At 36.4% G+C, this 14663-nt stretch overlaps 1 protein-coding gene across 3 annotated transcripts in view; it reads right to left on the bottom strand.

Moving 5' to 3' along the window:
• The window catches only part of grid2 (glutamate receptor, ionotropic, delta 2), a 462370-nt gene that overhangs the window by 142441 nt on the left and 305266 nt on the right, over positions 1-14663 (bottom strand). For all 3 annotated transcript variants that reach the window (XR_010525685.1, XM_065247187.1, XM_065247188.1), the window contains exons 6-8: positions 14332-14505; positions 3045-3206; positions 757-876 (exon numbers count right to left, since the gene is read on the bottom strand). Coding sequence is in view for 2 of the 3 variants with exons in the window: in XM_065247187.1 (XP_065103259.1) it covers positions 757-876; positions 3045-3206; positions 14332-14505 (456 nt within the window). In the remaining variant the exon portion in view is untranslated. The remainder of the gene's footprint in view (positions 1-756; positions 877-3044; positions 3207-14331; positions 14506-14663) is intronic.

Below are 14663 nucleotides of genomic sequence, written 5' to 3'. Positions count from 1 at the left end.
CTCTAAAACTAGCGTACCGGGATGCAACTTTGAATTTAATTTATGTCTTTCGATACTGCATAACAAGTAACTGTTTCAGTAATTGTTCACAATGCTAGTAAAGTAAAATGTGAAGGCAGCAACGATCAGTTATTTTATTTATTCCAACTAAATAAGCAGGCCAAACTCATTCTTTTTCCAGATGGGGGAGTCTGGGGTCTCCCTATCTAAAAGCGTAGCCTGACATCGAACGATTTTTTGGTCTGTGCATTATTCAAAGCAGCCTTTCTGTCACGAGCAATTGATCCGCATTCCACGGGGGAGACAGAAACAGATTAGGACTAATATTTGAATGAGCAAATACACATAAATATGACTAAAGTAATTAATGACAAACGAATGGAAAGAACAGATTAATTATCTTGCGGATCACTGGGGAACAACTCTAGTGTTACTCCTGTTTAACTACTGCCTCCCTCCACCAAAGCAGACTCAAACAGACGAACAAACAACAGTGAAATGGATAAACAATAATGTGCGCTGATGCGCCGCACCTCTCAAAGGGGGGCTGATGAAATTCATTAAGCTTCTGTGATTATAAATTAAAACCCTTTTGCTCTTTCAATGAATACAATTGTGTCTTTAAAAGCTTTGAAAAGAGAGGGCCTTTAAAACCTACGTGTCAAAACTACGCCACAGGCTCACCGATGCCACTGTTTGTATATATTGCATTGTTTGTCATGTTATTTGGGAACCAAAATGCAACCATATACTCACCCTGCTGACTCCACGGCCTCTGTCTTCTCCATAGTTGGTGCCCAGGATCTCAAAGTAGATGTTGGGGTTGGAGCCATTGTCATTAAACTCCAGCAAGCTGGTTAGACCGCTCACTCCCCCCTGAAAAAGATACAGTGATTAATGCACTCCGTTTTTCATATGTTTGGCACAGCCTTTAAAAAAATCGAATGAAAAAATCAAACGCAATGCATACATTTGATCTCATTGAGAGACTATTCTGTTTCAAGCTTCATGGCAAAAAAATTATCATATCATTTCTGTCATTTTTTGTACCCTTTTTCTCTGCTATCACTATGAATAAACATGACACAAAATACTCTTGTCCTCTTCCAACACTAATATAAGCCACATCTGTCAACATTGGAATTTGAAAATAAGGGACATTTTCCAAACCCTAACACCCACTGAAAAACTGGAGGGTTGACAGGTATGATATGAGCACTTGCAACACTTTCTTAATGAGTTAACCAACTTGCCAATGCGCACAAAGCTGTAAAGTCCATAAAGTCCTTAAGGTCATTATGCAGCAGATGTACAGAAAAATATGTATGCCATGTTCTACTACTGTATTTAATGTAAACAGTACATGCATGCATTCTTCCACATGTCTCTCAGGTTCAAAGCACCAGACTTTGCAGGTTCTCAATGAATATATCTAATATGACTGTATGGCTGTGTGCAGCAATGTGAGGTGAGAGCGGGGCAGGAGGTGATATCTCTACTGTGGGATGGCAGTAGGAATCAGATACATGTGAATACAGCAGGAACAGTACATCCCTCAGGGGGCAAAGCCGTTCTCCATTGAGCATGGTGTTAAACCTGCACTCAGCCACTGGCCCTGTAACACAGACTGTCATGTCACCGCAGGCAGTTTGCCATTTTTGTAGCCCTGCTGCTGTACAACAGTGAGAAGGGAGCGATGAGCTGAGCGATGAGATATTCACTGTATCACAACATTCCCCTCACATAACCGGACTCAGGAGGAGTTGGCAGGACCTAAACCCACACAATGTCTGAAATACATTCCAAAAATGCATCCATTGCGAAACTCTCACACCTTTTTCTTAACAATAATGATTTTTTCACTGCCTGCCCAATCAGGCCTGGTGTTCAGATTTGTACCCGGACAATATATTAACACTTTGGTAACACTTTAAATTATGTAATTTGTGACGCTGTCTGTGATAATCAAGCTAAAGTCGTTACAGTTTTTTTTTTTTACATAAAATCACACAATGTAAAGTATATAAAGAACAACCTTGTTATCTTTAATATTGACTGAATAAAGATTGAAATCTTTGTAAAATCAGTGAGTGAAATCAAACATAAAAAATATGAATATATATATATATATATACAAAAAATGCGGCAAAATACTGTGTTAATTGTTATTTCAAGTTGGTTAATGAATTAGTTAACTTTTTCCTCAACATTGACAAGTTATCTCATCAATTAAGAGAAAACATTTGCATAAAAAACCTGTTCCTGATGAATTTTTATGTTAATCTGCAATACCGCGACTATCCACTAGTTGACTTACCCAATTTATGAAAAAACTGAAGCCAAAACGTTATTTACAAATTTTAAACTCTGTGTATGTTTTTTTAATAATCGTTCTGAATCTGATCTCTAACAAAATTCCTTTGCAAAAATTCAATTATTTCAAATTTCAGCAAAAAATTTTGTATTTTTAAAGAAAAATACCCATATTTAAGAGTATATAAGCAGAGAAAAAAATATAGATAGGATGAAACGTTTTTTCCCCATTTTGTTTTTTGAAAGCAGGGAGTCTGTTCTTTCATTTGATATATTTGTATGTTTATATATTTTTAGAAAATTGTCCTGGAAAACATTTTGTGAAAATCATAAAAAAAGCTGCAACTTTTTAAAAAATGGCTGGCGGGGAATGAGTTTAAGAAAATAAAAACTTACTGTAAAGTGTTACCAAAATATTTGTAATAAATGTTATACACAAAAACAATTATTTAGTTATAAAATAAGTCTTAGAAAAGTGCTAAGAAATCAACTACAATGGAACTGCATACCGATTTTAAAATGAAAAATCTACTTGAATTTTTATTTTTTTTAAGCTATTCAAGGTCATGCTTCCCAAATGATCCGAGGGCATTCAAGCAAAACAATGTACCTTTGTTGTCAAGTTAAAATCTTTTTAATTCTCACCAGCAAACAGCAATGCCATATCACAGAAACCAAATCTTCATTGTGCACTGCACATGCACTCAATATCTTGTTCACAGTTTGCCTACCTTCTTCACGGTGTCCAGCATGGATTTGCCACCCTGCCAGGGTTTGGAGCCCTTGCGGATACATGAGAGGCTCGCCATGCTGTGCCACTTCCTGTCTTCCAGCTTCCTGTGGAATGTGTTGGCCAGCAGCAGCACCGTGTCGTAGATGTAACGGTTGGTGATCTGACAAGACAACAACAGCAGCAGGAAAGAAGGAATGAAGCCGAGGAAAAAACAGGTAATGTGAGCACAGAGAGCCACAGACACCAGATTAATATTCTCTAACATGATAATGATTTATGCCTGAGTGGGTATACGGCTGTTATCAAACAATATTTTGTCTCTATAAAGGAACAAGCTACAGAGGCGGAGATGGGAAGTCACACTTCAGTTGCAAAAAATAAGAAAAGAACAACACAAGTCTCTAAATCTACAAGCAAATATATTTGCTTTGAACAATAGAGCCACCTGCAGCTCTGTTGGCCTTTTTTTAAACACAGTGCAGTGTTTTCGAAAGAAAAAAAATGTATCAAAAAAATGTATCTATAAAAAAACGTTTTACCCAGTGTTAGTGCGTTCATTGTATGTTTATTTGTGCATAATATATATACATTTACATATTTACATATATATGTATATATTAGGGCCGGGACTTTAACGCGTTAATTAAGATTAATTAATTACACAAAAAATAACGCGTTAAACATTTTAACGCATTTTAATCGCACTTATTAATAGAGTCATTCGTAAATGCTGCAGACCCTGTTTTAGTTCGAGAACTCCGGGGTTGTGCTGCAGTGTAAATAAAAGTAGACGGAACCTAAACAAACAGCTGATTTTAACGTGACAACGCATCAATTTCAAAGTAAAAATGATTTATTCTGGTAAATGGAGGTTTGCAACGGAGGTTTTGCCCAATAAACATCTACCAACAAACTACAGATTATTTTAACATGTATCCTAATGTCTGTTATATGTTAATGTTTGAGTATTGTTGGGTTTAAATATTGTTGTAATGTTGTTTTGTTTCAATTTAATTAGTTTATTACGAGTTTAATTTAAGTTTTGTTTGCTACTTTAAAACGAATTTCGTTTCAAATAATTTGTCTCGTAATTATAAACAATGTTTTGTTGTTAGGTTTTGTGAATATAAATTAAAAAGAACATTAAAAGCAACACCGTGCATCTCATTGATGCATATGCTACCGAATGCCAAAACATGCAGTGAGTAGCCTATATCACTTACTTTTCAAAAAATCAGCCTGGCAGTGCCCAGAAGTTAAATTTACACGCGCATTTAGAGCATACTGTAGCAGCACGTTTGATTTGCGGTGTGCTTAAGACTTTTAAAAATCAACTTCATATTAATTTTAATAGGCTACTTTGACGGAGGACACGCACAGAGAACAGCGACGGCAGGTAAAGGAAAAAAGTTAAACGAATAGAGTCAGTTTGTAAGAACATTTTTAAATTGACTATAAGATCATCAATATGAACTCTGAACAATGAACTATTATAAACATAACAGCAAGAAAATCTGAAGAGGAACTCGCAACATTAAAGCAATAAGCATTTATGTATAGGCTAAAGCTATATATCACCTCTTTTTTTTTTTTATTTAGTTAAGTTTCAATGGTAACACTAAAGGCGCGTACATTATGCAGCGCTTTTCACATCCGAATCCCACTTAAGAAACCTATAAACGATGTGCAACTTAAAAAATATATTATGCACATTTTTACATATTTTAATTTTAATATAGGCTATATAGTATATTATGTTTTGTTGTTTTTATACGCGAGGTGGGGCATCCGCGCACATAGGTACCAGAACACAGACAGTCAAAACCTGAGAAGTCCCGAACCCTGCAATATTAAACAAACTACTTTAAGAAATGCGGGCCAGGAAGCGGGTCGGGTATAAAATACTTCTTAATGTTCTCAGGTCAAATATTTATATGAGATTAAAATGCGATTAATTTAGATTAATTAATTACAAAGCCTCTAATTAATTAGATTAATTTTTTTAATCGAGTCCCGGCCCTAGTATATATATATATATATATATAGATAGATAGATAGATAGATAGATAGATAGATAGATAGATAGATAGATAGATAGATAGATAGATAGATAGATAGATAGATAGATAGATAGATATAGATACATGTGTGTATATATAATCCAAAGATAATAGATATAACAAGATTAAGCACTGGTATTAATATGAACAGGGGATGATGCAACGCTCAATATGGCCTCTCTGGCAAAGGGAGTCCTGTCTTCTAGTTAAAAGAACCAATCAGAGCGATTCAAGGGCTCTATATGCTTCTGCGGCAACTCACTTAATACCATTAGTAAGACCATTTCCATAGATATGTTTAATAAAGGCTAGGGAGGTTTATCAATGTCAAGAAAAGATCCTCGGAAGCCAGAATTTTGAGGATGCTACGTCAACAACATCGGTCGAAGGACAGTTCCAATGTCGAGGATCCTTTTAGCGTCTCTTTTATCATCAACGGTTTTGACGCGTCTGCAGCAGGCACTTATTTTGACAAAACACGTGATGCACACAGGATCTCTCCACACGCATGACACATATTTTGGTAAAGGGAACCACACACGTGACAATCCGAACACTTATTTTGAATTAGCGCATCCTCAGAAGAGCAGTCACGAGCCGCCACTGCTCTAACATCATCACCTGGCGGCCATCTTACCACGGGGAGCTCACTAAGTCGTAGCATTGTATTTTAATGGTTTTACCGATTTTCAAATGGTTTGGTTTCTTACAAACATTATTATCAAGGCTATAATGCTGGATGTTTTAACATGTTTCATGAAAATTATTCATAATAAGTATGCCGTGTCATAGGTACATCTTTGACGCTTATAACAAACCAAACGTATGTAACATACCAAAGTGTGTGAAATCGCTAGAAAATTGAGCAAGTTATGGTTATTTAAAAGTACATACACCATTAAAACACAATGCACGAGTGAGCGAGCTCCCCATGGTAAGATGGCCGCCAAATACGTACATTCGACTCAATTGGCCAGCAGTGTGGGTGAGACATCTAGCCTTTATTATACATATCTATGGCCATTTCCATCAATAAGCTTAAAATATTCCCTACAAAGGCATCAGCTGTATTAAAAAATCTGCACGTATAACGCCTGACTATCCATTGCTTCCTCCGGCATATTTTCCTTCTCCCAGTTTTACAACAGATGCAGTACCACAGCAGTTCCGGACGCGAGGGACCGTAGAGATAACCGTAAAGGTCTTGCTTGCTCGTCCACACGCCCTAAAACCGTGTGGCGTCAGCACGAAGAAGCTAGTTAATTCCGCTCTGATCGATTGAGCAGCTCTGATTTAGCACAAGTGTTGTCTCCATTTTAATGAGAAAGTAATAAATAGAGTGCATCGGTCATTAGCTTTCCTGCATTGTTTATTAACCCGCGGTTCTCTAACTTGACACTGTATCTAGTGTCTTTGATGTGGAAACCTCCCAAAACGTGCTGAGAAATAGTTGGGAAAAACCTCTCGTCATTGGCTTTGGTTCTCTGTAATTGTCATAATTGTTTTAGGAATGCAATCTGCGAAGTAAGCCTTGAAAACATTCACGATCAAATGGGAAAGCACAAACAGAAGGCTATTGTAATTACGCTGGGAGTCGCGCACAGCTGGCTCGTGAACAGGCAGGCACAGGTACGCCCTGCTATGAGCATATAAGCGTTTTGAGGAGACAAACCGCCAATTACAGCAAATATACATCAGTTTCAGTTTCAGCAGACTGTAGATTAAAATGACAGAGTCAACTGCGTTGACGATCTCATCTGACGCATCTCACACCAGAGCTGGGGCCAAGAAGTAAACGTTTGTTACAGGATCAGTCTGCAGCTGAGCAAAATTAACTTCTGGTTTAGTGAAGGGTAAATTGAGAGAAATTACTGTCAATAATTTTACCTGTCAAATGTGTTTCGCTCCATGAAAATAACATAACGCTTGTTTTTTGCATGTTTTTGAGTCACCCAAAGTGTAAACGTATTACGTTTTAGGGAAAATGAACAGGACATAGGTCACGGTTAACATTTGAACTGTACTGATGTAAATCAAGCTTGTTGCCATGTTGATTTAAAAAAATGAGGCTGTGAGGAATAGAAGCCCAAAGCGTGCACCGTTAACATATTGTTCATACCAGAATACTGTTCAATTACCCATCAAAACACAGTAAATACATAATTTTATGATTTTTTACAGAAAATTAGAACAGACACAAGACCTAATCTGAGATAAGAATAGCACCTGTGTACATTATCTGCATTTTGGCTAATTGCTAATTTCTTATGTTGTCAGCATGTTTGCTTTCCTTTAAAACACTAATATAGTGCCATAATAAAATATTTTTAGTCTCTCTGTTCGCACATCCCTTTAAAATTAAGTTATTGTTATTATTATTATTTTTGTTTGTTGATTACTTTTTGTCACTAGGATTTGCTTTGGTATTCAATTTTATAATTGTATTTTGTTGATCTATTTCTGATTTTTTTTTGTAACTTGGTGTGGTAATTTTTTATCTTAATTTTTGTTTGTTTTGTCCCATGTTTGTTTGTTGTTTGTAATGTTAATTTTGTTTGGGTTATTTTGTTACGATTGTGTAACTTTGAAAGTTGGGACCCCCTCGACAATGAGATGGTACATCTCAAGGGGTTTATCCTATTTTTAAATTTTCCACAAGTTGACATAAGTAAAGCAAATTCAACTTGATTTAATAAGGTACAGCAATTCATAATCATCATGGGTTACCACCAAGATTTTTGGAGCAAAAACTTCTTTGTACATTATAGATAAACATCTAATGTTAATGTTTTATTGCAATAGGGTTAAAGTTAAAATAGATGTAAGTTTGCATTTAGATTGTTGTAGCAATTTTGCTTTAACTATTTATTAATTTGCAGTTCATTAAAAAAGTTACCATCTAACTGACTAACCAGCTAAAAGTTTTAATTTACATCACTCTCAGTGAGTAGTTGTCCAGGTTTCAAGGGAAAAGGCTTCACAACCCCAACACAACATAGAAAACACCCAAACTGTTCATATTTACAAATGCTGACTCCCACAAAACCTCACAGAGCCTAACTGGCCCTCAGAGAACTGAGAGACCGAAGAACAAAATGAGAAATGACTCTTGAGAAGAAGGCTCAAGACAACAAAACAACAATGTTTTATTTGTCAATTCGTGTGCCTTTCGCCATTTGCTGTGTTTTCAAGCACAGAGGGCTCTTTTTTTGATTTACTTTTTATGCCTTAGCCAGAAAGAGAAATGGCAAAGTAGGGCTTGGCTGCATTTGGCTGGACTTATGTTTGGGAAGGTCATTTTATGATATGGTACTTGCAGGAGGTGTTGGGACCAATGAAGCAAATGCCCAAGTGCCAAAGGGGTAAACAGATAAAGTCAGGGTTAAATTTATAGGGGAAAGGACCTTCTGGCCAGGGAAATCCATTAAGTCTATTTGAAGTGCAGGAGTTAAGTCCGGCTCTCTAGAGAAGATGAGTGATGGGTGGTCCACAGGGAACAGTAGGTGGATCTTTTAGTGGAAAGGTGGGATACGCATCGAGATTGACATACGCTTCAGTGAGGTTGAAACTGGGTGCTTTTGGGCTCCTGACCACTAAGCAGTTCTGAATCCTTAATGTCAAACATCATATCTCTATATGCATTATTCACAGCTACACAGAGATGCCTTGCCAGGGTTTCCGCGGGGTTGTAAAAAGTAGTAAAAGGTAGTAAATTAAATTATGCCAAATTAAGGCCAGTAAAAAGTAGTAAAAAGTAGTAAGCGTCATCTGACGAGGTAGTAAATTTTCGATTGCCTTTTGTAATGTTATGATGCCTGGAAATTAGTTCAAATCACCTGCATATCTGGGCAAATAATCAAAGATCTTTCGTCTCTGGGATGTGATCAAAGCCTGGAGTGGAGCCAAATCACGTTCCTCTCTCCGCTGTAAGCGTTCTGTAATCACTACGGAACGGATCCACTCCGGGTTTTCTGACTGTATCACGTTAAGCTGAGGTAAAACTTTTTCAGCTAGCATGGTCAAACTTATAATGCAGGAAGGCTCCGATGTTTTGAAGATCGATAAAGGTGTAAAAGACGATTGACTTGGCTTAGCGAAATAATGAAGATTGGCAAGCCTTTCAGTTCGTGGGATAAGAAAACCAAACAGGTAATTGCGTGTCTTTGCACAGTATGACTAACGTAAGGGGTCCTGTATTTTGGGGGTAAATGATTTCTCACGTTACTGATAATCCGCGGCACGCTTTTACATGCTATGCTGATATAGCCAGTGGCTGGTACAACGGGTTTGTTTAACTCATGGGTAAAATTCATGTGGATCCACAAGAACCAAGAGGCAGACGACATCCAAATCCCGTAAGAGCGATTGACGAGGAATCATAAGAGGAGACTGCTTCCGAAATGCTCTCGCGGGACTTTGATGTCATCCACCTGTCGGTTCTTGCAGTTGCATTTGCGTGTGGTCACAAAAACGTAACATTTGTACATATATTTAAGCACAGCAGTTTAAAAACAGGTGATTTTAAGCCATTCAAACACAAACAACAGTGCGTCCGCAGTTTCTGTGTCAGAAGAGCATGCAAGCCGCGCATTCGATTCTCATTGAGCATGTGTTGTACGTATTTTTGCCGCTTTATTGGCCTTAAATAACACATATGCCTCAAAAATCCCGTCTTTGCAAATATCCTCATATAAACACGACCATTTAGGTCTTAGGAGAAAGTAAACAGCAGAAACATTGCGCATAAACTAGCAGATCAGCGCTGCCTCTATTGTAACATAATATTTTGTTGAGAAATGTACAGTCATTCAATTAACAACTGTCACTTTGGTTACAGACATCCTGTGCGAATTCTACACGAGTTTGACTCGAGTTACTCGTTCAGGGTTTATATTCATACATAACGTTACTGTATTAGAGCTGTGACTGTAAACTGTTGTGTGAACAGAACAGACCCTGGATTATTTGTTTATGTTTACTGAATAATATGATATTAAAAAGTTGTATTTGTTCACATTAGTAAATGCATTATATAACAAACAAACAATGAAAAATATAGAGTATATAAGCATTCATGAATTCTTGTTTATGTCATTACAGTAATTGACGGTGGTTCATGGTGCATTCACTAATGTTAACAGTTTCAACTTTGATTAAAAAATTATTAGTAAATGCTAAAATAAATACATTTACAATTAATAAATAATTAATAAAACAATCATTAAAGGTGGTGATATTCATGTTTTCTTTTTATATAGTGAGTTATTTAGCTGTTTCGCCTTAATCTGAAATGCCCTGCAAACTACAGCTACCTATATGCCACATGAGACTTCAATGTGGAATTTATGGCAAAAAAAATCTCCCCTTAAAATGCTATTGGTCTCGCCTACATAAAGTGTTAGGTAAAGGAATATGACTTGGCCTGAAAAATATTTCAGTCAGAAGAATTTTTTCACTTTAATTCTTTTTTTGTATGTTATATATGTCAAAATCTGTGTAAATAATAGAAAGGTCGCTGATTAACACTTGCAATTCAGTGTCGTGATGGTTTTAAAAAATATTCTGAAGGTAGTAAAAAAGGTAGTAAAAAGTAGTAAATTTAACTTAAGGATTTCTGTATAAACCCTGCTTGCAGATCTCATACACACTAAAAAAATATTGACCCATGCTGATGCAAATTCACACCCACATCAACTTGGTAATTCAATTTTGAGAACGGATATTTTTAACCTATTACAACCGGTCTAGTTCTCAAAGTCTTGTTCAAGCCTAAAACAGCCCAGTGGGCGAAATATCAGCATGGCTGAATTAATGGTGTTCATATCATAGACTGAGACTAAAAAATATGGATGTATGTCTGAGACATCACGCGTAGATTTGTGAAGAGCATTTTTGAAGCCAATAGTTGGCAGAGTCTGCCGTCGCTATCTTGGCAGCGCGTCACCATGCATCACTTGCAAATAACCAATAATTGGAAAATAGGCAGGACATGGAGCTGAGGTGCCTGGTTGCTGAAACAATGACTGCCTAGCTCAACAGTAGTAACAGCAGCGGCAGTTCACCTGTCACTCAAGTGCCATACCCTTAATTATGCAGAACTTTAAGGCTTAATTTAAACAAATGAGAAATTCACCCCCTCACAGTTGTCATGAAGGGCAAAATTAACTATATAGACAAAAAACAGGTTGTTTTTGTACCAGGTTGTTTTTGTACCAAGTTGGAAACATTTATTTCTGCTGTAAATTTGAGCATTTTAACATGGGTCTATGGGCTTTACCTCTTTTTGAAACCAGTCTCTAGGGATCAGTCTCCAGTCTCAGTCGATGAATAACAGTTTACTTCAGTGTATGCTTTACGAAAGAGACAAAGGTTGCCTCTTGGTTGACATTGAGTGCAAATTCCCCCAAAAATTGCTTAGTTGTGCTCCTTAAGAATTCAATGCTGCTGAATGTATCAATTCTGTTGAAATGTATAATATAAATGTATAAAATGTGTGAGAAGTTGCCTATTTTCACTCCCAAAGTGTTAAAAAAAAATTAAGCATTGTGACACGCCTTTCGCGTGACGTGCTAAAGGTACCTCTAGGCGGCATTGTATAGACAAACTAGGAATGCAACTGTTTTCAATGGTAAACCACATGCGTAATTTCCAGTTTAATAAAGTTTATTAAAGTTACTCATCTTGGTATCACTTTACTTAAAGGGGTGTTCATAAGACTGACATGACACCTTGATAATTATGACATGACACGTGCCATGAACATGAAGGAGATTTTATGCACATTTATGACTATTGTTCAATTATGTCATTTTTTATGCAAAAATGACAGTGTTTGAATTGACAACTTGATATAAACCAATATATTGTAACTTGTCATAAATCTGTCATAAACATGACATAACAGAATAATTATTAAACTTTAGAAACTACCTAGCTTTATGGGTTAACATTACATTAAACTGTCATTTAAATGTCAGTAAGTGTTAATACTATCAAATAATTTGAAATACCTTAACAAAATGCCACAGACACATAAAAATATTATACTTAATGTTATGTATGTGCACAATAAACTGACAACTAACAGAACTTGTTCTTCCTCACACAGAGGGTTCTGAAATGTTCTGACAGAAGAAAAAACAAAAAAATTATCAATTCAATTTAATGTAATTAACTTTGCAGCGATCTGAACCCAACGCTGCATGGCTGAACCCATTATTGTACTGTTTTCATTTAATTATAGGTGAATCAATCTCCAAATGCAATAAACTAGAATTGTATCAATTTTAATTATTTGATTGATTTTATTTGTTAAACATATAGAGGAAACCTAAAAAAAATATGACTTAAGAATATTCATGATGTTGTTATAAAACTACTTGAAAAAAATTATATTTGTACCACTATAGTTGAGGTCAAGAAACATATTCATGACATTGTTATAAAACTATATGACAGCGTATTAAAACTTAATGACATTTTAATGACAAATTTAATTCACTGGTAAAAAGTGGTCTTTTATGTTGTCTTGGTAATGTCAAGTTTTCATAAGTTATGATATATTGATTAATGTCAAGTTGTCATAACGAAGACATCTTAAACAATGTCATCCTTGCATTAAAAATCACATAATTTAATGAATGACAATTAATGACAGTTGTCATAAACGTGCATAAAATCTCCTTTATGTTCATAGCACGTGTCATGTCATGATTATGAATGTGTCATGTCAGTGTTATGAACAACCCTTCAAGTAAAGTGTTACCGTGATGTGAAATGCACGGCAAAAAAGTAACACTAAGGGGGGGAGGGTACACTCTCAGAAATAAAGGTACGAAACTGTACCTTTTCTGTCACTGGGGCTGTACCCTTTCAAAAAGTACAGCTTTGCACATAAGGATTTCATTTAATTACCTCAGAAGTACATTCTGGGACCAAAGAGAGCTTATTAGTACCTCAAAAATTAATATCAGTATCTCAAAAGTACATATTGATACTAAATTTTTACCGGTACATATCTGTACCAAATGGTCCATACAATTGCCTTTTTAAAGGGTGCTGCCCCAGTTAGGGTACATATTTTGACTTTTTTCTAACAATGTAGGGTCCTTAAGGTACGGTAATCTACCCAAAATTGCATTCTGTTTTGTATTCCTGTAAAGATACCAAACGGAAACTTAGGGTACAGCCCCAGTGACAGAAAAGGTACAATTTTGTACCTTTATTTCTGACAGTGTACCCCTCCCCCCTTAGTGTTACTTTTTTGCCTGTGCATTAAAAAGTGCCACCTAAGGGGTACATTTATAGTGACACGAAAGGCATATCACAATGCTTCATTTCTGACGCCTTGGGGGTGAATATAGGTTGCAAATATACATTAGTTTATAAGCTGTATGTATCTGTCATGCAAAGACATTATACTATCGTCATATTGTTTACGAAACAGTATATTTTAGTGTGTTCCTTATTGCAGTGCTTCCCAATCCTGGTTCTTGAGTACCCCCACCCAGAAAATTATTTAAAACACCTGATTCTACTCATCTGCCTCCGTCCAGGATGGGTAACTCAGTGGTTGTCAACTCCAGTCCTCGAGCCCCCCTTCCAGAACATTCTAGATGTCTCCATATATAAAACACCTGATTCAGTTCATCAGCTTGTTAGTGTGTTAATTAAGGAAACGTTTTAAACATTCTGGAAGAAGCCTGATGAGTGGAATCAGGTGTTTTATATAAGGAGACATCCAAAACATTATGGGGTGTTTGTCTGGGAGCGTACCCGAGGACCAGGATTGGGAAACACTGCCTTAATGGATTTCTATAGTGTGTTTTCATTCTACTTAGTGTTTTATTCATTGTGTGTGTAGCCCTGCAGTTCTCTTTATTATTACTTATTTTGTTTTCTTTATCTTTTTTTTACTGCTGACTCTAAGAGCTTTCCTCAAAAATAATGCACTCATATGCCTAGGAGTGTACAATTGCCAAATAAACTTCAAACTTTAAAGTTGAGTGAACGTTAGAAAACAGGAATGACACCCATAGGCACACTGTAAAGAACTATAAACACAGTAAATCAAGGTAACTAATTTTGCCACTGACATTTTTATGTTTTCTAAAAAAAAGTTAGCTGAAAGGCTAATGATTGACTAATGATGACAGTTAATGGACACAATCAGAAAAGGAAATGAAGGCGAATGATTTATGGTTGATTTAAAGTGATGAATCACACCTCTAACGTATGTGCCTTTGGGTCTTTGGGATCGCAGAGGGAGTTATCGATGCGGTGGTTGTTCCTGACACAGCGCTGGCTGGTGTTCTGCGGCAGGAGAAAGGTCTGTCTCACCAGGGTCAGACGACCGATGGACTTCATCACCAGCTCCTGCACATCCATGTCTGAAATCTCCTGCAGCGTGTAAGAGAGGGAAGGCTGTTTCACAACTTAACATAAAAGACTGTGCAGAAGTAGGTACAAGAAACATACTAAGCAATCTTGGCTAAAACAAGGCAAAATTTGGTCTGAAAGTCTAATAGACGTCTAATCATAGCCCAATAATAGACAAT

The sequence above is a fragment of the Paramisgurnus dabryanus genome, chromosome 11 (genome assembly GCF_030506205.2).
Source record: "Paramisgurnus dabryanus chromosome 11, PD_genome_1.1, whole genome shotgun sequence".
Lineage (NCBI taxonomy): Eukaryota > Metazoa > Chordata > Actinopteri > Cypriniformes > Cobitidae > Paramisgurnus > Paramisgurnus dabryanus.
The sequence above is the reverse complement of the archived record's forward strand: the minus strand, read 5'-3'. Positions and strand labels throughout refer to the sequence as shown.